The sequence below is a fragment of the Phyllobates terribilis genome, unplaced genomic scaffold (genome assembly GCF_046119375.1).
Source record: "Phyllobates terribilis strain yellow unplaced genomic scaffold, ASM4611937v1 Scaffold_2__4_contigs__length_985480577, whole genome shotgun sequence".
Classification (NCBI taxonomy): Eukaryota; Metazoa; Chordata; class Amphibia; order Anura; family Dendrobatidae; genus Phyllobates; species Phyllobates terribilis.
The window spans coordinates 324,634,120-324,657,197 of NW_027362762.1; the positions used below are offsets into that span (position 1 = coordinate 324,634,120).

Sequence of the window (23,078 nt, forward strand, 5' to 3'; positions counted from 1 at the left end):
ATCACTTAAAACTTTAGAGGGGACTTGTATAGACATTAAAGACATTACAGAATCAAACAACTCAGATACCAAAAGGAGTACGAACGATCATCATGTTATCCACTATTCTAAGGGTAGAAGTTAACTTGTTTATTCAAGAATAACTATGTAATCTCCATGCAGTTACCTACACTTTGAGTACTCTTTTAAAGTCCTAGCATTAGAGTAGAGCAAATCAATTTGCAGGACTTTGGTCAATATTGCCTGGCCACCAGACAAGAGCCCTGCAGACCGTATTCTACCTGCCAGTATCCCTAGTGCTTCTGATTAGTGGGCCTGGCTCTACATCAGGCATGTGTCACAATGCAGTGATCACATCGTGCTGGGCATACAAACCAAAAGAGGCACTGAGAATTCTGTAAGGTAGGATTACATGAAGATATTTGCACTAGAGAAGAATTTGCACAAGGCTGCATCCATAGAACATATGTTGGTAGTTCTCTATGAAGTTTGCAACAACTTCCCTTCCGAATTCCTTCAAAAACTGTGTGCCACTATACCTAGCTGTTAAGGTGACGGTTGCAAACAACTTTATTAATAATGGAAAGCAACCGAACCCGGGGTCCACGATGCAGCCTGGTAGACTGAGGCCGAACACTTTCCGGGTAAGAACGTAAAACAACCAACTAATATAAAAATCCCTCCAGTGTTACTGCACAGCGAGACGGGAAAAGGGATTCGCACTATCTCCGTTAACTGCACGAGAGATGTGCGACAAATAATGTAGCTGTAGCCCTGTTAACTGCACAAAGGCTACGCAGCAGACGCTAAGAAGTGTGTGTGACTCACGCCGGCGTATACGTGCTCCAAGCCGGTGTGCGACCGGACTGCGGAGTAACTCTCCACATGGCTAACAGGCGGTGCCAGGAATACGGAGTCCGCAGTCTGCTCGGGGGGTATAGCGACCCCCTTGTCGGAGCCAGACTGTCAAACGGAACTACCTGCCTCCCTCCAGCTAAGACTGCCTATCCCCAGCTAAACCTGCCTGTCCAAAGCTAGAGCAGCAAGAGAGCACGTGGAGCCCAAACAGACAAGCGTCCACACAGTAACACAACCTTAGCTCAATGATCAGAGTGCACCGCCATGTTTGTGGGCGGGCTATTTAAAAACTAAGCCCTGCCCACCGTCGCATTATTGGTCGCACTACTGATGACGTCACTCGCAGCCAATCAGGCGGTGCCAGGTCACCGGATCAGCTGACACCAAACCACCAATCACAGTCTGCCATGTCACGGGCATGCTCAGTGCAGTGCATCCTGGACTTAGGCTGTACTAGCCCTGTTCCCCTCCGCAACCTATGCTTAACACTACTAGGAACAAAGACCCAAGAGACAACTTGTACATCTCGTGCACCAGCTTGGCGTTGGGACTGATGGTGATGCTGAGCAACATCTGCCCTGGCTGGACCAGAATGGGAGACCACAGAATCCACAGATGATTCTGAACCAATTTCAGATCCAGCAAACATCTAACACCTAGCAGAATTGATGCTGTTGTCAAGGCAAAGGGTGGTCACGCTACTGATTTAATTTAGATTCCTCTTTTGTTCATTCAATTTGCATTTTGTTTATTGATCGAATTAAACTGCAAAAATTTTATTTTTATAATCATTCTTAATTTGCACCATTTTTTTCCGCTTCTGTCTAAACTTTTTGTACACTACTGTATTTGGAGCACAAAACACACAAAGTATATGTACAACATAAAGCAAAACAAAGCATAACACAAAGTGGTTCTCCAGGCGTAGGATACTGATGACAGTGTGGCGCCCCTGAGGGTTCAGTCGCCACAGGGGTACTGCATCTCTTTAATGAGGTGTGGTATCTCTCCTTCGAGGTAAGGATGGTGTATCTGTCAGGACCCCACCTCTGCATCCAACATTACACCTCTCCCACCTGAGGGGGGCTTATAGGCACCATAGTGCTCCGCCAGCCGGGATAAGTGGAGATGGGGGAACCAAAGTAAGGGGGAACCTAGTAGTGGGTGAGGGTGGAGGACACACTTAGAGGTTACACGTACTAAATTCATATTTAATAGCCAGCCATCTTAAGTTCAAGGTCTTTGATTGTGATCTTCATCACTGAACGTGGCTTTCTGTGTGAACCTGCAGTTGATGGGGACACGGGCCTCGTACTCTGGCCTTGAGTCGAGGAACGGGCAAGAGTTAACGGCTGTCTCTACCCGGTCAAGGTCCTGCCTTAAGAAGGCCTGGAGGGGAGCGGAGGAGTGAAGCTCCGCAGGCAAAAGGATCTCAGGGGGATACAGACGGAGCGGTATACACCACCTGTCCTCACTATTCTGGCCTAGTCAGAGGGATTCCTGCTGCAAGAGAGGTACCGGCCCCCGATATCTGACTCTGTCACTTCAAGTCTTAGTCGGAGAAGCCCGGAGGCTCAGTGGATCCCACCGGGTAATGGACGGAGCGGAGTCGCCACCCGTACCCTTGTTCTGTGCATAGTCCAGAGGGAGACCCGGCCTTAGTACACGCACCACATACGGACACGAGAGGACCTAGTGGGAAAGTTTAGGAACACTCTGGTGCGGGGTCCTGACCAAAGCACCTGAACTACTACAACTCCCATCCTCCTGTTCTCTCTGCCCTGAGGCCCTGCTTCGCCTGTGTGGAGTAGTACCATCTTCTGCTGCCACTACAGCGCTGGTGGAGGATCACCAGAAACCACAGGTGGCATAGTCAATACAACCACTCGATTAACACCAAACTTGAAAGCCCACTTCATCTCTTTTTAGTGTGACGGCCCTGGGCACGGAAAGGGTCCAGGCCACGGCTACATCCCCCAACATCTGACCCGGCTCCCAGTACCCCCCATCTTCCCAGGGTGGGCTGCGAGCATCACACAACAGGGCGTGCCCCCCCCTGTGCCCGATGTATCATGGGATCCCTTTGAGAGATCATGTGATAGGTCACGTTATTAAAACACAGGTGCTCCAGTGCACATCTGATGCAAAAAGACACAGAACATTTTTTCTCTGCACTATATATAACAAGAGCATGCTATATAATACGGATTTGCGCTATGCATAACCAAAGGGAATGCTATGTAATAAGGGACAGCGCTATATATAACAATAGGGGTTGCTATATAATACGGGAAGGATTGCTCAGTGCACATCATTTAAAGTGTTGGTTCAAAACAAAATTTTATTTTTATCATAAACTCTGTTTCATGTCATAATCTAATATTTTTTCCTCTTTTTCCTCATACACTTTAATTAAAAAGTGTAACTTCACTGTCTAACTGCTTTATTTTTTTCTTCTACTACTTCCTCCCTGATGACGCCTCGCTTGACAATCCCAGTACATATTGGGATACTCAATCGAAGCATCATCAGAGAGCAGAGACTGCAGTCACTGATGCAGCCTCTTCCCCTTCTCTGAAACAAAGCGTCATCAGTGATCTCTGTTTCAGGGGCTGGGCTAGTTGTCAATTCTGACAGATGTTCAGTAGATTCCTGCACTGTGCACTATTCTTCTCCGTTATCCCTGATCAGAAATGCAAAGAGCAACAGAGCGCACAGTTAATGCACAGTGTAAGTAAAGAAAGAGTGAGCAGAGACCAGCCTCGCCCCCGCTAGTGATGTCACTGAGAGAGCGCATTGCCACTGTGCACTGATAGGAACAAAGAATAGATTATGACATTACATACAGAATTAGGATGAAAATAAAATTTCGTTTCGGACCACCCATTTAACCGGTTCCCGACCGCCCACTGTACATAAACGTCAGCGCTTGCTGGGCTCTGTGCAGCGCCGACGTTTAAAAACGGTGGGTGGTCGCGCAGCGCTCAGGACCCTCAGGGTCCTGCAAGCGCTGCAATTCCGGTGCAGAGCGATAGCTCTGACAGGGGACATCATCGGGACCTGATTGGATCAGGTCCCAATGATGTTAACCCTTTGCTATCTTCTATATGCCGCGATCTATAGTGATCGCGGCATATAGAAGATAGTGAGAGGAGAGGGGGTTGTCAACTTACCTCTCCGACGGCCCCCTGATAGCTTCCAGGACCTTCCGTTGTTATGGCAGCTGGAGGTCACATGACCGTCTCCAGATCTGCCATATATGGTGTCCTGCTGAGCTCAGCCCTGCAGCTGAGTCCAACAGGAGACACTGACTGTGAAACAGTCAGAAAAGATGTCATGCAATGTAATATATGTCTATTACATTGCATGACATCAGTGATTAGAAAAATAAAAATTAATGTCCCATACAGGGACTAAGTAAAAATGTAAAAAAAAAGTCAAAAAAAGTTTTCAAACTGTTAAAAAAAAATCACAAAATAAATAAAAATAAATAAATAAAATATTAAACCAATAAATCCGTATATTTATGCAAAAAGAAAAAGAGTACACATATTCGGCATCGCCGCGTCTGAAACAACCTGATCTATAAAACTGTCACACTAATTAACTCCTTCTGTGCACACCGTAATTAAAAATAAATAAAAAACGGAGCAAAAAACTATGCTTTTTCATCATATTGCCAAACAAAAAGTGGAAAAAAATGCGATCAAAAAGCAAAATGGAAATATAAATGGTACCGCTGAAAACGACATCTTGTTCCGCAAAAAAAAAGCCGCCATACAGCTCTATCAGCCGAAAAATGAAAAAGTTATAGCGCTCAGAATAAAGAGATGCAAAAAAAATATTTTTTCTATAAAATTGTTTTATTGTGTAAAAGCGCCAAAACATAAAAAAAAAATATAGTAAGTGTAGTATCTCTGTAAACGTACTGACCCGAAGAATAATTCTGCATTATCACTTTTACCACACGCAGAACGGCATAAAAAAAAAACCTCAAAAAACAATTCCTGAATTGTTGGTCTTTGTTAATTTTACCTCCCAAAAAACGGAATAGAAAGCGATCAAAAAATGTCACTTACCCAACAATGGTACTAATAAAAATGTCAACTCATCCCGCAAAAAACAAACCATCACATGACTCTGTCGGCCGAAATATGGAAAAATTATAGCTCTCAAAATATGGCGATGCAAAAACTAGATTTTGCAAAAAAAGCATCTCTTAGTGTGTGACAGCTGTCAATCATAAAAACCCGATATAAATCTGGTATCTCTGTAATCGCACCGACCCGAAGAATAAAGTAATCTCATCACTTATACCGCACGAGGAACAGCATAAAAAATAAATAAAACCAATTCTTCACCTGCTACTGATTTGTTTATTATGTCTCCCAAAGATCGCAGTAAGGCTCTGCTCACATTTATCCTGCTCTCTGCGCTGAGCACTTACACCAGAGTTTCGTGTAAATCTCTGAAATACGTGATTCAGACTGAACCCATGACGGAAGATTCTCTTTAATGAGGCAGCTATAGGCCACTGTGGATGCCATCTGGCCTGTGATCCCACAGTGTCAGTTTTTTTTAGGCGTGCATAAAAGTGCGGTTGGCCACAGTTTTGTGCACTTCTGAAAAAAAAGACACCGCTAAACAGAGGCCAGACGGAGTCCAGAGTAACTCTGCTGCCTCATTATAGTGAATGGATCCTGCAGGGGTTTCATCTGAATTACATCACTTGGAAATTTAGATGGAAACCCCGATGTAAGTGCTCAGCCTAGAGCGCCGGATAAATGTTGCGTAAAATGTTCCCAATAAAAGCTTCAACTCAGTCCTCAAAAAAAGCTAGTCCCCACTCAGGTCTGTCATCTGTTAAAAATATTCCAAGTTACTGGTAGCAGAAAGGCTCTGGAAAAGCGAAATGGCCCTTGCCCCCCAAAAGAAATTCAGAAAATTTTGTGCTCCCAAATCCAAATGCCTATTCTACAATAATTTGTTCTCCAATTGTCAAATAGCGCTCCGTCCCTCCCAGATCTCGCTGTATGGCTAAGCGGTACAATACAGCCACATATGGGGTATTGCCACTTTTAGAAGAAATTGTGTGACACATTTCGGTACCATTTTTACCCATTGCCCTGTGTGAAAATGTAAAATCTGAGGGTAAAACAATTTTTTGTGGTAAAAATATAATTATGCTTTTTTCACTGCCCAATGGTATAACTTTAAAAATTAAGAAATAATCACTACTTCCCTAGATGAATTCCATGAGAGGTGTAGTTTACAAAATGGGGTCACTTGTGGTGGTTTCTGCTGTTTCGGCATGTCAGCGACTCTTCAAATGTGACATGGTGTCTGCAACCTATCCCAGCCAACATAGCGCTCCTTTCTCTTCCGAACCCTGCCGTACACCAATATGTGGTTTTCCCCCACATATGGGGTATTGGCATACTCAGGAGAAATTGCACAACAAATTTCATGGTGCAATTTCTCCTGTTATCCTTATGATAATGCAAAATTAAGGGATGAAAAACGTTTTTGTGGGAAAAATGTGAAAATTTTATTTTTACAGCTCAATATTATAAACTTCTGTGAAGCACCTTGGGGTTTAAGGTGCTCACCACACATCTAGATAAGTTCCCTAAGGGGTCTAGTTTCCAAAATGGTGTCACTTGTGGGGGGTTTCCACTGTTTAGGCACATCAGGGGCTCCCCAAATGCAACATGGCGTCCGCTAATTATTCAAGCAAATTTTACATTCAAAAAGTCAAATGGCGCTCCTTCACTTTCAAACCCTGCCGTGCGCCCAAACAGTGGTTTGCCTCCACATATGGGGTATCGGAGTGTTCAGGAGAAATTGCACAACAAATTTCATGGTGCAATTTATCCTATTACCCTTATGATAATGCAAAATTAAGGGATGAAAAACGTTTTTGTGGGAAAAATGTGAAAATTTTATTTTTACAGCTCAATATTATAAACTTCTGTGAAGCACCTTGGGGTTTAAGGTGCTCACCACACATCTAGATAAGTTCCCTAAGGGGTCTAGTTTCCAAAATGGTGTCACTTGTGGGGGGTTTCCACTGTTTAGGCACATCAGGGGATCCCCAAATGCAACATGGCGTCCGCTAATTATTCAAGCAAATTTTACATTCAAAAAGTCAAATGGCGCTCCTTCCCTTTCAAACCCTGCCGTGCGCCCAAACAGTGGTTTGCCTCCACATATGGGGTATCGGAGTGTTCAGGAGAAATTGCACAACAAATTTCATGGTGCAATTTATCCTATTACCCTTATGATAATGCAAACTTAAGGGATGAAAAATGTTTTTGTGGGAAAAATGTGAAAATTTTATTTTTACAGCTCAATATTATAAACTTCTGTGAAGCACCTTGGGGTTTAAGGTGCTCACCACACATCTAGATAAGTTCCCTAAGGGGTCTAGTTTCCAAAATGGTGTCACTTGTGGGGGGTTTCCACTGTTTAGGCACATCAGGGGCTCCCCAAATGCAACATGGCGTCCGCTAATTATTCAAGCAAATTTTACATTCAAAAAGTCAAATGGCGCTCCTTCCCTTTCAAACCCTGCCGTGCGCCCAAACAGTGGTTTGCCTCCACATATGGGGTATCGGAGTGTTCAGGAGAAATTGCACAACAAATTTCATGGTGCAATTTATCCTATTACCCTTATGATAATGCAAACTTAAGGGATGAAAAATGTTTTTGTGGGAAAAATGTGAAAATTTTATTTTTACAGCTCAATATTATAAACTTCTGTGAAGCACCTTGGGGTTCAAAGTGCTCACCACACATCTAGATAAGTTCCCTAAGGGGTCTAGTTTCCAAAATGGTGTCACTTGTGGGGGGTTTCCACTGTTTAGGCACATCAGGGGCTCCCCAAATGCAACATGGCGTCCGCTAATTATTCAAGCAAATTTTACATTCAAAAAGTCAAATGGCGCTCCTTCCCTTTCAAACCCTGCCGTGCGCCCAAACAGTGGTTTGCCTCCACATATGGGGTATCGACGTGTTCAGGAGAAATTGCACAACAAATTTCATAGTGCAATTTATCCAGTTACCCTTATGATAATGCAAAATTAAGGGATGAAAAACGTTTTTGTGGGAAAAATGTGAAAATTTTATTTTTACAGCTCAATATTATAAACTTCTGTGAAGCACCTTGGGGTTCAAGGTGCTCACCACACATCTAGATAAGCTCCCTAAGGGGTCTAGTTTCCAAAATGGTGTCACTTGTGGGGGGTTTCCACTGTTTAGGCACATCAGGGGCTCTCCAAACGCTACATGGCGTCTGCTAATTATTCAAACAAATTTTACATTCAAAAAGTCTAATGGCACTCCTTCCCTTCCGAACCCTGCAGTGCGCCCAAACAGTGGTTTTCCCTCACATATGGGGTATCAGCGTGCTCATGAGAAATTGCACTACAAATTGTATATTCCATTTTTTCCTGTTACCCTTGTGAAAATAAAAAAATTGGGTCTAAAATAACATTTTTGTGAAAAAAAGTTAAATGTTCATTGTTTTCTTCCACATTCCAAAAATTCCAGTGAAACACCTGAAGGGTTAATAAACTTCTTGAATGTGGTTTTGAGCACCTTGAGGGGTGCAGTTTTTGGAATGGTGTCACTTTTGGGTATTTTCTGTCATAAAGGCCCCTCAAAGTCACTTCAAATAAGATGTGGTCCCTAAAAAAAATGTTTTTGTAAATTTGTTGGAAAAATGAGAAATCGCTGGTCAACTTTTAACCCTTATAGCTTCCTAGCAAAAAAAAATTTTGGTTCCAAAATTGTGCTGATGTAAAGTAGACATGTGCGAAATGTTATTCATTAACTATTTTGTGTGACATATCTCTCTGATTTAAGGGCATGAAAATTCAAAGTTTGAAAATTGCAAAACTTTCAAAATTTTCGCCAAATTTCTGATTTTTTCACAAATAAACGCAAGTGATATCGAAGAAATTTTACCACTATCATGAAGTACAATATGTCATGAAAAAACAATCTCAGAATTAAGGGAATCCGTTGAAGCGTTCCAGGTAATTACTTCATAAAGTGACAGTGGTCAGAATTGAAAAAATTGGCCCGGTCACGAAGGCAAAAAGAGGCTCTGGCGCGAAGTGGTTAATAGCCTGTTTAAACAGACAGATTGCAGTAAACAACTGCCGATCGGTAATGGTTTACCGATTGATGGTGGTTTAGTCCATCTGTGTAAACATACCCCTATAAAGAATAAACATTTATATCCAGTAATTACCGCTGATATCTCAGCTGATTACAGCCTTTTTCTTCTTTACCTTGTCAAACCTTCATCGACGTCCTATCGCCGTGACTCAGTCACTGCAGAGTTTGCCACACTAATCACTGCACCCCTGAAAATAAAAAAAGTCACATATATGTACTCATTTTTGTTTCCTGAATAAGAAATCCCCCACATTGCGCAGTTGAATACAGACATGCACCCTCCATTACTATATAATTAGCTATTAGGCAACCCATAATTACAAATGTAAATTGATAAGCCAGCACTGTGCCTCCCCTTAACTATAATTAGCCACTTTTCCCCCACCCAATAAATATATAAATTAATTAGCCCCTCTTTCCATCAATTCATTACCAGTCACTCTCCTGCATCCTCAATGTCCCATCACTGTGCACCACCCGCTCTCCTGATTTATTATATTTACATGCCCCTCTCCCCCAAACCCAATTCATTATATCATGTCTTCTCTCCTATCCTCCACCCTTATTTCATTATAATTTCCACTCTCTCACCCACCACCCTTAAAAGAAACTTATCATGCAAAAAACGCTATTAACCTGCAGATATTGCTTTAATCTGCAGGTTAATAGCATTCTTAATCTGCCCAGCCCCACCACTGAGAGCCCCGCTTATCTTTATTCTATATATTTATATCTGCTTTCAGTCACAAAGGTGCTGCTTAAGTCACCACTGTAACAGCGCCTCCGACATTGACTGACAACAGGATCCGCCACTCACTATACACTGAGAGGTGACTTAAGTGGCGCCGGCACACTGACTGAAAACCAGGCGCAGGTTCAGAACGCTATTAACCTGAAGAATAAACGTTATTAGCGTTTTTTTACATGACAGATTCCCTTTAAATCGTTATACCTTCCTCTCTCCCACCAGCATTTCATTTATTTTATTGAAAAAAAAAAAGTTTTTAATACTCATCTCTCCATATGATCTCCTGTATATGCCTTCTACCTGAGGCCAGCGCATACGTTGTGTGTTTGTCTTTGACTGCTACTATTTCTGCTAGGAGGTGTCCAACTTATCCCAGTCCCTAGTTCTTGTAGGGATCCCTCCCTCACATCTATAGGTCTTCGTTCAGACTAGCCGAGGACTTTAGCGGGTCTGATCGCAGGATCAGGTTCCCCGTTACATCGTAGGGATCTAGTTTAGTTCTATTGTAGGGACAGTTCTCCTGTCTTTCCTTAGTCCCTGTAGCAGATCATAACAGTAAGTCCAGCCCTAAAAGAAAAAAAAAAAATTTTCTCTAAGGAAAGACCTCCAGTTTTCCATCATGGTCTCGGTTCAAGATTTGGCTCAACGCTTGCAGGGACTCTCTCTGGAGGTGGCCAAGCTCCAACAACACGTGAGTAGCTGTTCTGGAGCACATTTTGTGGAACCAAAGGTACGTCTGCCTGATTTATTTTTTGGCGAACAACAAGATTTTTTTTCTTTTAAAAATGCTTGTTTATTGTATTTTCGTTTGAGACCCGGATCCTCTGGTGATGAATCACAGCGCATAGGGTTCATAATGTCACTTTTGCGCAAAGATCCTCAGGGATGGGCCTTCTCTCTCCAACCTAGTGATCTGTGCTTTAGATCAGTGGATAGTTTTTTTTCTGCTTTGGGTTTGTTGTATGATGATCCTGATCGAGTCTCATCTGCTGAGTCTGAATTGAGACGTTTGAGGCAGGGATCAGGTAATGTGGAAAAATATTGTTCTCACTTCCGTCGGTGGTCTGCCCAGGTGGGGTGGAACGATTCAGCTTTGAAAAGCTTGTTTCTTGCAGGGCTAGGTGAAAGGGTTAAGGATTTACTGATTGCTTATCCCACACCTGGAAACTTGCAGGAGGCTATGCAATTAGCTATACGGGTGGACAGGAGACTGCGTGCAAGAGTTAATGAGAGCAAATCCTCTGCTATGTCAGCTCCGAGTCTTGAGAGGGTCTGTGCTGACAATGGAGAGCCGATGGAGATTGGGGCGATGCCACCCCGCTCTCAGGAAAAAGATCGCAGGCTTTCTGAAGGCTTGTGCTTCTATTGCGGAAATTCTGGTCATTTTATTAAGAACTGTGTGCTTCGTTTGAAGAAAGAAAAAAAAAAGGTCAGTTATGCCCGTATTGCCTGTTTAAATTCTAAGGGAGTATTCCTATCTGCCACTACTGCTGCTCAGGATGAATTAATTGAATTTCGGGTATTTGTGGATTGTGGTTCTACTCTGAATGTGATTGATGGGGGATTCTTGGAAAACCTTAGATTAGAACCTAAAACTTTGTCATCCCCTATTGCTGTGGTTTCTGTTGATGGCTCTCCCTTGAAGAGTGTTACTCATAAGGTCTGTGAATTTCCCCTCACTATTAATGGTATTCACCAAGAAAATTTGGATTTGGTGGTATTGGATAATTTGCCTTCTCCAGTAATATTGAGGTTACCCTGGTTAAAATTGCACAATCCTGTACTGGATTGGTCTACCAATGAAATTAAGTCCTGGAGCCCTAAGTGTTATGACAAGTGTTGTAACGGACGTATTGCTGCTGTGGATAAAGGGGAATTGCCTGTACCTATTCAGGATTTTTGGAGAGTTTTTTCTGAGGAGGAGTCACAAATTTTGCCTCCCCATAGAGACTATGATTGTACCATTGAATTTGTCCCTGGAGCGACTCTTCCTAAAAGTCGTTTATTTAATCTTACTATTCCTGAGAGAAAGGCTTTGGAGGAATACATACAGACAAGCTTGGCCGCTGGTCACATTAGGCCTTCCAAGTCTCCTGTGGCTGTTGGATTTTTTTTTGTAAAAAAAAAAAGATGGCGGTTTACGTCCTTGTCTGGACTTTCGTGAGATTAATAAAATTACTGTACGCAATCCTTACCCACTGCCATTGATTCCTGATTTATTTAACCAGTTAGTGGGGGCCAAGTGGTTCTCTAAAATTGATCTCCGGGGGGCATACAATTTGTTGCGCATGAAGGAGGGTGATGAATGGAAGACTGCTTTTAACACTCCTGTGGGTCATTTTGAGAATCTGGTTATGCCTTTTGGTCTTACCAATGCTCCAGCATTTTTTCAGAATCTTATTAATGACATCCTTAGACCTTTAATCGGCAAAAATGTGGTTGTGTATTTGGATGACATTCTGATTTATTCGCCTGATCTGGAGTCTCATTGGCGGAGCGTACGTGAGGTATTACAGTTATTAATGGACAATTCGCTTTTTGCTAAGCTGGAGAAATGTGAGTTCGCTGTACAGAGAATTAGTTTTTTGGGCTACATTATCTCCAGTGAAGGTTTTGAGATGGACCCGGTTAAAGTTCAAGCTGTGCAGGAATGGCCTAGGCCTATTGGTTTGAAATCGATACAGAGGTTTTTGGGTTTCGCCAATTATTACAGAAAATTCATAAAAATTTTTTCTATTATTGTCAAACCGCTGACCGATCTCACCAGGAAAGGTGCTAATGCGGTTCAGTGGACTTCTGAGGCCATTGAAGCTTTTGTGTTTCTAAAGGAGAGGTTCACCTCTGCGCCCATCCTTATGCAGCCTGATGTGACTAAGCAGTTTTTGGTTGAGGTTGATGCTTCTTCGGTGGGGGTCGGTGCGGTGTTGTCTCAGGAAAACAAGGATGGAGTACATCCCTGTGCCTTTTTTTCAAAAAAATTTTCTGAGACTGAACTTAATTACGATATTGGTAATCGGGAATTACTGGCGATTAAACTCACATTTGAACACTGGCGTCACCTCTTGGAAGGTGCTGAATTTCCCATTCAGGTTTTCACTGATCATAAAAATCTGATCTATCTTGATGCTGCCAAGTGCTTGAATGCCCGTCAGGCTAGGTGGGCACTTTTTTTCTCGCGGTTTAATTTTTCCGTTACTTACATCCCGGGTACCAAGAATGTTAAAGCGGATGCTTTGTCTCGCAGCTTTTCTCCCATGGTCGGTGTTGAGGAGGAAGAGGAGAGCATTTTACAAGAAGGTGTTGTGATTGCTGCTTTGGACTCCGTTTTGGAGGATGAGATTCTTAAAGCTCAGGAGAATGCCCCATCTAACACTCCCCATGGGAGGTTGTTTGTGCCTAGGACCTTCAGGAGAGATTTGTTTGTTGAGTGTCATGAGTCTCGGTTGGCAGGTCATCCAGGAATTTCTGAGACCAAAAGACTTGTGGGTCGCAGTTTTTGGTGGCCTGGATGGCAGAAGGAAGTCATTAAGTGGGTGCGCCAATGTACTGTGTGTGCTAGATCCAAGTCTTCGCATGCTCCTGCTGCGGGGTTGCTTTGCCCTCTGGAGGTTCCTAGTGCACCTTGGACACATCTGGCTATGGACTTTATTACTGACCTTCCCCCCTCTGAAGGTTTCACGGTCATCTGGGTGGTCGTGGACCGTTTTAGCAAGATGTGTCACTTGGTTCCCTTCATCAAACTGCCTTGCGCTAAGACACTCGCTAAGGCCTTTGTCAAGGAAATTGTCAGACTACATGGTGTTCCTACTGACATTGTTTCTGATAGGGGACCTCAGTTCGTGGCTCGTTTTTGGCGTGCCTTTTGTGACAGGTTGGGAGTTCATTTGTCGTTTTCATCTGGATATCATCCTGAGTCTAATGGCCAGACAGAAAGGAAGAACCAGGATGTTGAGCAGTTCTTGCGTTGTTTTGTGGCAGACAATCAAGAGGGGTGGTCTGAGTTTCTGCCACTTGCTGAATTTGCTCTTAACAACCATACATCCTCTTCTGCTGGGTGTTCGCCTTTTTTTTGTTGTTCTGGGAGACATCCGTCTTTTGGGTCATTCTCCAAATTGGTTTCGGCTGTGCCTGAGGAGGAGAGTTTTTCCGGTGATTTGGAGAGAGTTTGGACGGAAGTGCGTGGTAATCTTCAGGAGGCTAACAAAAAATTTAAGAGGCACTTTGATAGGAAACGGCAAGAGGTTTTGTTTGCTGTTGGTGGCATGGTTTGGTTGTCCTCTAAGAATCTGCGATTGAGGATTCCTTCTAAAAAATTGGGTCCCAAGTTCGTAGGGCCCTTTAAGGTGCTTCAGATAGTTAACCAATCTGCTGTTAGGTTGGAGGTTCCTACGTCCTGGAAGATTAACCCGGTGTTTCATGTTTCTCTGTTGAAAAAAGCTGATGTGTCTGATGGTGACGCCTCTGCCACTGTTCCTCCGGTGGTGGAGGACGGGGAATATGAAATTTCCCGCATCCTAAATTCTAGACGGTATAGAGGGAGTTTGCAGTATCTCGTCGCTTGGAAGGGTTTCGGACCTGAGGATAACTCATGGGTGAGGGCGGATGATGTTTCTGCTTCCAGACTTGTCAGAGCGTTTCACAGGAGGTTTCCTGGTAAGCCTGGGCCTAGGGGATCCGGAGGATCCTCTTAGAAAAGGGGGTACTGTTAGAACTCTCCTGCTAGTTTTTTTTTAGTTTGCTGGTCACATGACCATTTTTGCCTATTTAATCCGGCTCCGCCCTCCTGGTCTTGCTGGACTTCATTGTATTTACTACTCTTGAGCTAGCTTGGTGCTCTGTTGCCGTTCTCTGTTAGTTTTTCTAGGTCTTCTGACCTCTATGCTTTTTGTTGTGTGTTTGTCTTTGACTGCTACTATTTCTGCTAGGAGGTGTCAAACTTATCCCAGTCCCTAGTTCTTGTAGGGATCCCTCCCTCACATCTATAGGTCTTCGTTCAGACTAGCCGAGGACTTTAGCGGGTCTGATCGCAGGATCATGTTCCCCGTTACATCGTAGGGATCTAGTTTAGTTCTATTGTAGGGACAGTTCTCCTGTCTTTCCTTACTCCCTGTAGCAGATCATAACACTAGCGCGATGACATCATTGTGCCGTCACGTGGCAGGAAAGGCGACGCAAGCTCTCCTGGAGCTCTGCTGCGATTCTGTATTGCTGGCAGAGGAGCTCCATCTAAGCTCCCTGTCGGGAGATGTGTGCCGTCTATGGTGGGGCACAAAACATTATAATGAGGGCATCATCTGTCTTTCTATAGAATTTAAGAAAACATTACATTTCCATCATATTCACTGTTGGATTTCCATTTTTGGCTAAATGCATTGGTTTCAAAGATTCATACATTACACCTATAACTATCAAATGAGGAATTTCAATTTACTGTACATGAAAATAATATACTGCAGTGGTAGAACAGAGTACACTAATGATGGAGGGAGAGAGAATGAGAGTGGAATTATCTACCTAAGTGGATAAAGAGTTTACAGAGGTGTTGAGTCAGGGGTATTAGTTCCTCACCTGTCATTTAGCTATCTCTTCTAATAAGCCATTCTTATATTATATGTCATACAGGATCTGGATTACTATCTAGGTGATTTTCATGACACATTGCTGTTTTCTACTGTTATTTTTGTATTTATTTATTTTTTTTACAGTTTTGGGTATGAGTTGCTTGACATATAATTTTCTCATGCACAGTGTCATGGACATACAATTCCCCATTGAAGACCTTAGTCTATAATTCTACCTGAATCAAAGGGATTTTGCTAAGCCTGCAGGTACCGAATGCAGTAGGCAGATCCTACTTTCAGTCAAGATTTTCTTTCTGTAGCTGCCAAGTGGTTCATGTTTGGTTCAGGAGACTAATCAATCAAAGATGGATTTTGGAGCACTGGAAACAGTGGTAGCCAATTCTGCATTTATTACTGCACGTGGCAGCTTTGATGGGGGCTTCACTCCTCAAATTACTCGGAACAAGAAATTCCGTGCCAAACTTAAGCTACCTCCACTCTCAGAGTGTGAACATCTGAAAAATCAGCTTGACTTGGAATATGAGAATATTTGTGAAAAGCAGCCCATTGGCAAAAAGCTGTTCCAGGAGTTTTTGGGAACAGTAGATCACTTTGTTCCTGCATTGGAGATCTGGATTGATATTGAGGAATATGATACTGCGGAGGAGGATGATCGTTTGCAGAAAGCCAAGAACATTATCAGCAAATATCTTGACACCCATTCTAAGTATTTTTGTTACTATTTAGAAGCAAAGGCTATTGCGCAGGCGGTGGAGGAATGCAGTAAGGTCCCCGATGAGCTTTTTGAACCACTGCTTCATTCTACCTCAAGTTATTTAAGGGAAAATGCATTTCAACAATACAAGGAAAGCAAATACTTTTCAAGATTCCTTCAATGGAAATGGCTAGAAACTCAGCCTGTTGGATCGGACTGGTTTATGGACTTTCGAATTCTTGGAAAAGGTGGATTTGGGGAAGTGTCAGCTTCCCAAATGAGGGCAACTGGTAAAATGTATGCTTGTAAGAAACTCAACAAGAAACGCTTGAAGAAGAGAAAGGGATTTGATGTAAGCATGTGATTACTCATTATTAGTGAATGTGATCCACTTATTGCTTTTGAAACGCTAACAGATTTAAAGACATTCATTTTGCAGTGCTGTGATTGGCTAAGGGTTACATGAGCAGATTACTTGACAGGCTTCACTGTTGGATAGTTAATTACATTTACCTAAATATTTTCTTTTTTCATAAATATTTTCCTTTTAATATATATATTCAAGTTAATCTAATTCATTTATATAATTGATTTGCGATGACAATTTACCACGCTGATCAACATTTTAACCCCTTGACGTCACAGCCAGTTTTGATCATTGTCAGACCATTTTTTTTACTTTTTTATTGTTGCGTTCCAGAAACCATAACTTTTTTTTCCCTGCAATATAGATGTATGAGGGCTTGTTTTTTTGGGATTTGTTTTTCTCAGTGGCATCATTTTGGAGTTCATATCACTTACTAATAAGCGTCATGGGATGGAATATAAACAAAACAACAATTTTGCAACTTTTTTTTGCATTTTTAATTTTACGCTATGTGTCATGCTACATAAATAAAGTGTTAACTTTATTCTGTGGGTCAGTATGAATACGGCAATACCAAATTATTGTTTCATTAAAATGCTCTTTAAAAATTTTTTTTTATTTTGGGGTAGCCATTTAGGGTGGCATAATTTTCACAATTTTACATCAGCAGTCCTGTATGAGAACTTATTTGTTGTGGAATAAGCTGTAGTTTACATTAGTGCTGTTTTGTGGTACATGTGACTTTTTGGTTAGTTTTTCTTAAAATATTCGGAGTCAAAAAGAACAAAAAGCTAGCAATTCTATTTTTTGTTGATTCTATTTTAAACACCAATGACCATTCATAATTATGTATTATGTTATATTTATTCTGTGGGTCAATGCGATCATGGCAATAGAAAAGTTATATAGTTTTTTTTTTTTTTGCTATTTTTGCACAAGAAATTACTTTGAAAAAAAATCTTATTTTTTGGACACCATATTCTGACATCCAGAACTTTTTTATTTTACTGTAAATAGAGCTGTATGAGCTATATGAAGACTTGTTTTTTTGTGTATAGTTTTAACTACTACTGCTTTTTGGTACATACTGCTTTTTGATCGCTGTTTAATTCAGTAGCAGGCAAGAGCAAAAACATTAAATCTGGAGATGTTTTTACATTTTTTTTTTACAAAGTTCACCATCCAGTATAATTGACATTAATTAAGTTAATGTTATTCTGGGGGTCAATATGACTATATTGATATCCACTTTATAACTTTTTTTATGTTTTACTACTTTTTCACACAAAAAAAAACACTTAAAAAAAAAATCACTTTCTTTTTGGTCACCATATTGCAAGAATCCTAAACTTCTTTCTTTTCTCCATGCTCAATGTGGTACACACAAGGATACAGGACAGAGGTTGAGTCAACTTTAATCCATGTTAGCTGGCTGCAAGTGTGATTTAGTTATTGCCAACACCTGTTAGGTGCCACAGGTAAGTTACAGGTGCTGTTAATTACACAAATTAGAGAAGCATCACATGATTTTTCAAACAGTGCCAATACTTTTATCCACCCCCTTTTTTAGGTTTGGTGTGGAATTGTATCCAATTTGGCTTTAGGACAATTCTTTTTGTGTTTTTTTTCATTGAAGACAAATTAAATGAAGATAATAATACCAAAGAATTTGTGATTGCAATCATTTTCAGGAAGAAACTGAATATTATCTGACAGAATTGCAGGAGTGCCAATACTTTTGGCCACCACTGTATATACTGTATTACTGATATATTGCAATTCATTATCTCCACAGTCTTTGACTGACAGTTAGTCAAATAGGTCCCGCCCCCATTGTTATCTGATTGCCTGATGATTATAGCAGACAGGGAGGCCATTGTCAGGCGATTTGCACCCTAGGATCCCGCTGAGGTGGTGCCAAAGGGCTGACAAAGGGAGTGTTCTCCCTTTGATTCCTCACATGCAGCTGTCAATACTGACAATAGCATATGAGGGGTTAAAGTGCTGGGATCAACACTATGTACAGCCTCAGGACTTGCAGTAGGAGCCTGGCTGTGTGTAACAACCGGCTCCTGTTGTTGATGGCACAGGCACAACTCCTACGACCCGACGGTCCATCAAATATAACCATACTCCCGAGTGCAGGAAATGACCTGCAGTCTGGACTTACGATTACATCCATTTGCAGAAAGGGGTTAATGTTTCAGTAGTTTTAAATAATACAACTCATGAACAGCAAGCCCTGCTCATTATTTGTGATGCAAAGTTGTTCCATATATTCCATATATGTTCTGTATATCACTGCAACAACACCCTCAGAAGCACCCTGGACCAAGTAGCGCCCCTCACCCTCAGAACCTCCAAACACAGAGTAAAACAGCCCTTGCTCACACCGCAAACTCGATTTCTCCAGCGATGCTCTAGGAGTGCTGAACACCTATGGAGGAAAACTTGCACACCAGAAAACTTTATCCACTATAAATTTATGTTAAGAACCTATAACTCTGGCCTTTACCTCGCCAAACAAGCCTACTTCACCACCCTCATCTCCTCACTATCCATCAACTCAAAAAAACACTTCAACACCTTTCACTCTTTCCTCAGTCCTAAAGCGCAGGCCCTTATCATGAACATTGTGCTGATGATCTGGCTTCCTACTTTAAAGAGAAAATAGAAAATATCCATCAGGAAATCAGCTCACAGCCACCAAGTGCCATGCCCATCCCTCCCCACATCTCCTCTGGCTCACTTTCCACATTTGACCCGATCACAGAAGAAGAAATCTCCAGGCTCCTTTCTTTTTCTCGACTTACTACATGCATTACTGACCCCATTCCTTCACCTACTCCAGTCTCTCTTTCCAGTCGTTACTACTCACCTAACTAAAATCTTCAATCTCTCCCTCTCTTCTGTTATCTTCCGGTCTAGTGTTGTGCCACCCCCGTAGTGTTCGGCTCGTCGAACACCCGTATGTTTGCCGAACTGTTCGTCGAACTGTTCGTCGAACACCTTCGAACACCGTTAAAACCAATGGCAGGCAAACAAAAACACATAGAAACACATAGAAAACACATAGAAAACACTTCAAAGGTGTCCAAAAGCTGACAAACTGCTCAGAAGACATAACTAACACATGGAAAAGTGACAAGTACATATAGTCATGCGAAAAGAAAAGAGGTGGAGGAGTAAAAGGAGGGGGAGACACAGATATAGGCATGTCATGCCCTTCTAAAATCAAGAATGGCTGGAGTAAAAATCTAAAATCAGCCTACCCAGACGTCGTGACAAGAAAATTAAAAAAAGAAATATCTTTAGGTAGAATGGCGGTATCATTCAGAACACTTTCCTTACAAGACGTAGTGGTATCCCCGTTGTGAGTTGTGCCAAAAACGGAACCCAATACATTCGGACTAATCCACCATTTGTCATATCCAAGGGGCAGGTCCGTTAACGACAACATCGACGCGGAACCAAGTACAGTAGTATATACTGTACATCCTTTGACAAGGCAATCAGGCGGATCAAGAAGTTGGGAAGGGTCACCCTAATGGCCAAAACAGACATTGATGCGGCGTTCCGGTTACTTACTACCTGTGCCTCCGAATAGTGTCCACCTATTGGGCTGCTTCTGGGAAGGAGCATACTATAGAGATCGCTGTTTGCCCATGGGGTGCTCCAGATCCTGCTCACTATTTGAGGCGTTTAGTTGCTTCCTCGAATGGGTTGTAATGGACGTTTCTAAGGGGGCACATATTATCCATTACCTCGACAACTTCTTATGCCTGGGCCCAAAAGATTCACCACAGTGCGAATACACGCGGTAGTCCACCTGTGAGAACGAGAGAGCTGGAGGGAGAGCGGACACCACAGAGCTGAGGGGTTAGATGGAGAACGGAAGAAGGAAAGAGGGCGAGGGAGGTAAGGGAGTACAGTGGAAGGCCAACCTGAGCTCCCCCACGTTCCTGCTGGGCGGAGAACAGCCCTGGGAAGAAAAGCCGCTTGCGCATCCCTTTGAGGTTACGGGCGCGAGCGGGCAGAGGGACTACGCTGGAGTGCCAAGCCGACACGGCCAGTCCGTTCCTGCCCGTGCGACATCCGTGTCGCCGGGTTTGTGCCAGAGCCACGGTGGACCCTGACGGCCAGCCCCCCTCTCCCAATACTGGTGCCTGTCCGCTGATGGGTCGAGCCCCCCCGCGGTGGGGGGGGGGGGGGGGAGTAACATCTGCAGAAGAAAGACTATCTTCCAGCCAAACTAAGATGTCTACTTCTTTTCGTGGACAATGTGATACGATCCCTTTCTTACGGACACGCCCATCGCTACAAATTCCAGATGAGGCACAAAAACAGCAGGTGCTTCAACGGATATCAAGTGCTCCTTCAAGTGGGCTCTCCTCCACCTCAACTTCAACATCACAAATACTCCAGTCCTCAGAGGTGTCACCCCAATCGCACTTGCTTCCTCACAGCTCCCAAGTCTCCAGCTGCCGGTCTGAGTATGGGGTAACACAGATGGTTGAGTCTGCACAGCTGTTTACTCATACTATAGCCTGGGAAACGGAGGTCTGCTCCAGAGCTTCTGTTAATCCAGACGAGGAAATGATCTGCACTGATGCCCAGAATCTTTATGAGTCGGATCCAGGACCAGATGAAGAAGGTTCTGAGCATAATGTAGACCCTCGTTCCCAAACTGTAACTCCTGTTGGTGGAGACAATGATGAAGACGATGATGAGACTCAAACACCTGATTGGAGCGACAACTTGACTTTTTTGTCAGGGCAGGAAGAGGTTGGCTCTGAAGACGACGGGTGTGAGAACACACAGGGTGATGATGACGAGGTTGGAGATCCCACTTACTGTCAACCCACAGTCAGCCAGTCGATGAGGTCAGCAGAGGAGGTGGAGGAGGATGTGACTAGCCCAGGGGATGGGGATGATTCGGTACCCGGGCCTTTGCCTGGCCTTGGGGATGTCGCGGTGGTCGGCTCCCGAGCCCGTACCCTGGGGTCACTCTTTAAAAGTGTGGATAATTGTTCATTTTATAAGAGTTCGTGACGCCACTGTGGTATCTGGTGAGAAGCACCAGCGCTGCAGCAGTCCACTGAGGCCGGTGATAAGGCAGCTCGATGGTATAGCTCCCCACAGGTAGAGCTAGGCCCCAGAAAAAGTTATGCAGGGGGAATGCAGAACAAGCGAGACCCAGCTGGGTCAGAGCAAGAACGGGAACGGACACGGTAGTCACTTCAGTACCTTTTACTGGTGGAAATTCAGGCACATCCCGGAGCACTGTAGGGTGAAGGGTGCATATCAGGATCCTCCCCATTGAGTGGGTGTAGGGTCTCCTGTTTCTTGCCTCTGCGTAGTAAGTTTCTGACCTGCCTGGAGCTAGGCCTAACTTTGTCTCTGTCCTGCGCTGGCTGACCTTGTGGTAGGGCCTTGTCTTGGAGTTCACGCTCCCAGTATGCGGGGCCTAAGCATCTCCTGGCTCTGTTACGTATCAGCACCTTAGCGATCCTGGGACTTGTAGTTCTCCAGGGATTCCGGTTATGCCTTACTGGGTCATAGAGATCCCGGTAAGCTCGGATCCGGTGTCCGGTAAAAGCTTCGGGGTGAGCTGGTTAAGCTCCTCTGCCCCCTAAGTACTAACTCTCCACTCGCCTTCGGCCTACCCGGGCCCTCACTAGGCTATGCACACTAACGGCAGCTTGCCGCACTTCACCGATCTTATGGCGCCGGCACACCTTAAGCTCTAACTGGGCTCTCTGAATCTAGCTAACAGGAGCCTCGTGCTCCACTGCTGAACTATTAACTGAGTTCTCTAGACTAGACTGAGCTCCACTGCAGACTGACCTCTCTTAGGCTTCTCTACTGCAGGAACTCTTCAGAGGAACTGAACTGCCTAGCTCCACCTTCCCTATTTATATCCCTAACGGACTCTCTCTGCTGGTCTGAGGTGGAAGGTGGAGATGTGTGAATGTTTATGGGGGCCTCTTGTGGAGGATTCCATCAATGCACTCTTCTAGGATCTGTGATACCAAGCGCAGCTGGGCATCACAGATGCTATTGATGACGAGGTTAGGTTGCGCCTTCCTGGACAGAGACGGAGTACTGGAAGCACGTCAACAACTGCATCCTCAACCACAACTCTGCCTCTGACCACAAGTCGTAGTGGCTCTTCAGGTCGCATGGGCTCTAAGCCTTGCATAGCCTGGGCATTTTTTCAGATCGATAAGGATGACCCAACTCGTGTTATCTGTAATATTTATCACCAAAAGCTAAGTAGAGGCCAAAAAATCCATAGTTTGAGTACTTCATGCATGTACCGTCACATGGATATGAAGCATAAGTTGCAGTGGGAAGCTCACTGTGCTACAATGCGGCCTAGCGGGCCGGGCCAACCACCGTCTGCCCCATCTTGTGCATCCGCGGCCTCTTCATCCTCTGTGACTGGGGGGACAGCAGTCACACATGTTTTTGGACACAGACCTGCCACCTCTTTACCCGCAACAGCCAGTGTGATTGGCAGGTCATCATTTCATTTGGAAGTTGAAACACCAGCTGGTGTTGAGCGCTCTCCGACATCGAGAGCACCACCTTTGGATCAAGGCAACCTAACTTTTCTGCCTGTATCTTCCTCATAGACTGGCA

The 23,078-nt window shown here is 43.6% G+C and overlaps 1 protein-coding gene across 1 annotated transcript in view; it reads left to right on the forward strand.

Annotated features, from left to right (window-relative positions):
* The first annotated feature begins 15,716 nt into the window (after positions 1 to 15,716).
* The window catches only part of GRK1 (G protein-coupled receptor kinase 1), an 88,491-nt gene continuing 81,129 nt past the window's right edge, over positions 15,717 to 23,078 (forward strand). The window contains exon 1 of the mRNA XM_073670424.1: positions 15,717 to 16,418. Coding sequence (XP_073526525.1) covers positions 15,717 to 16,418 — 702 coding nt within the window. The remainder of the gene's footprint in view (positions 16,419 to 23,078) is intronic.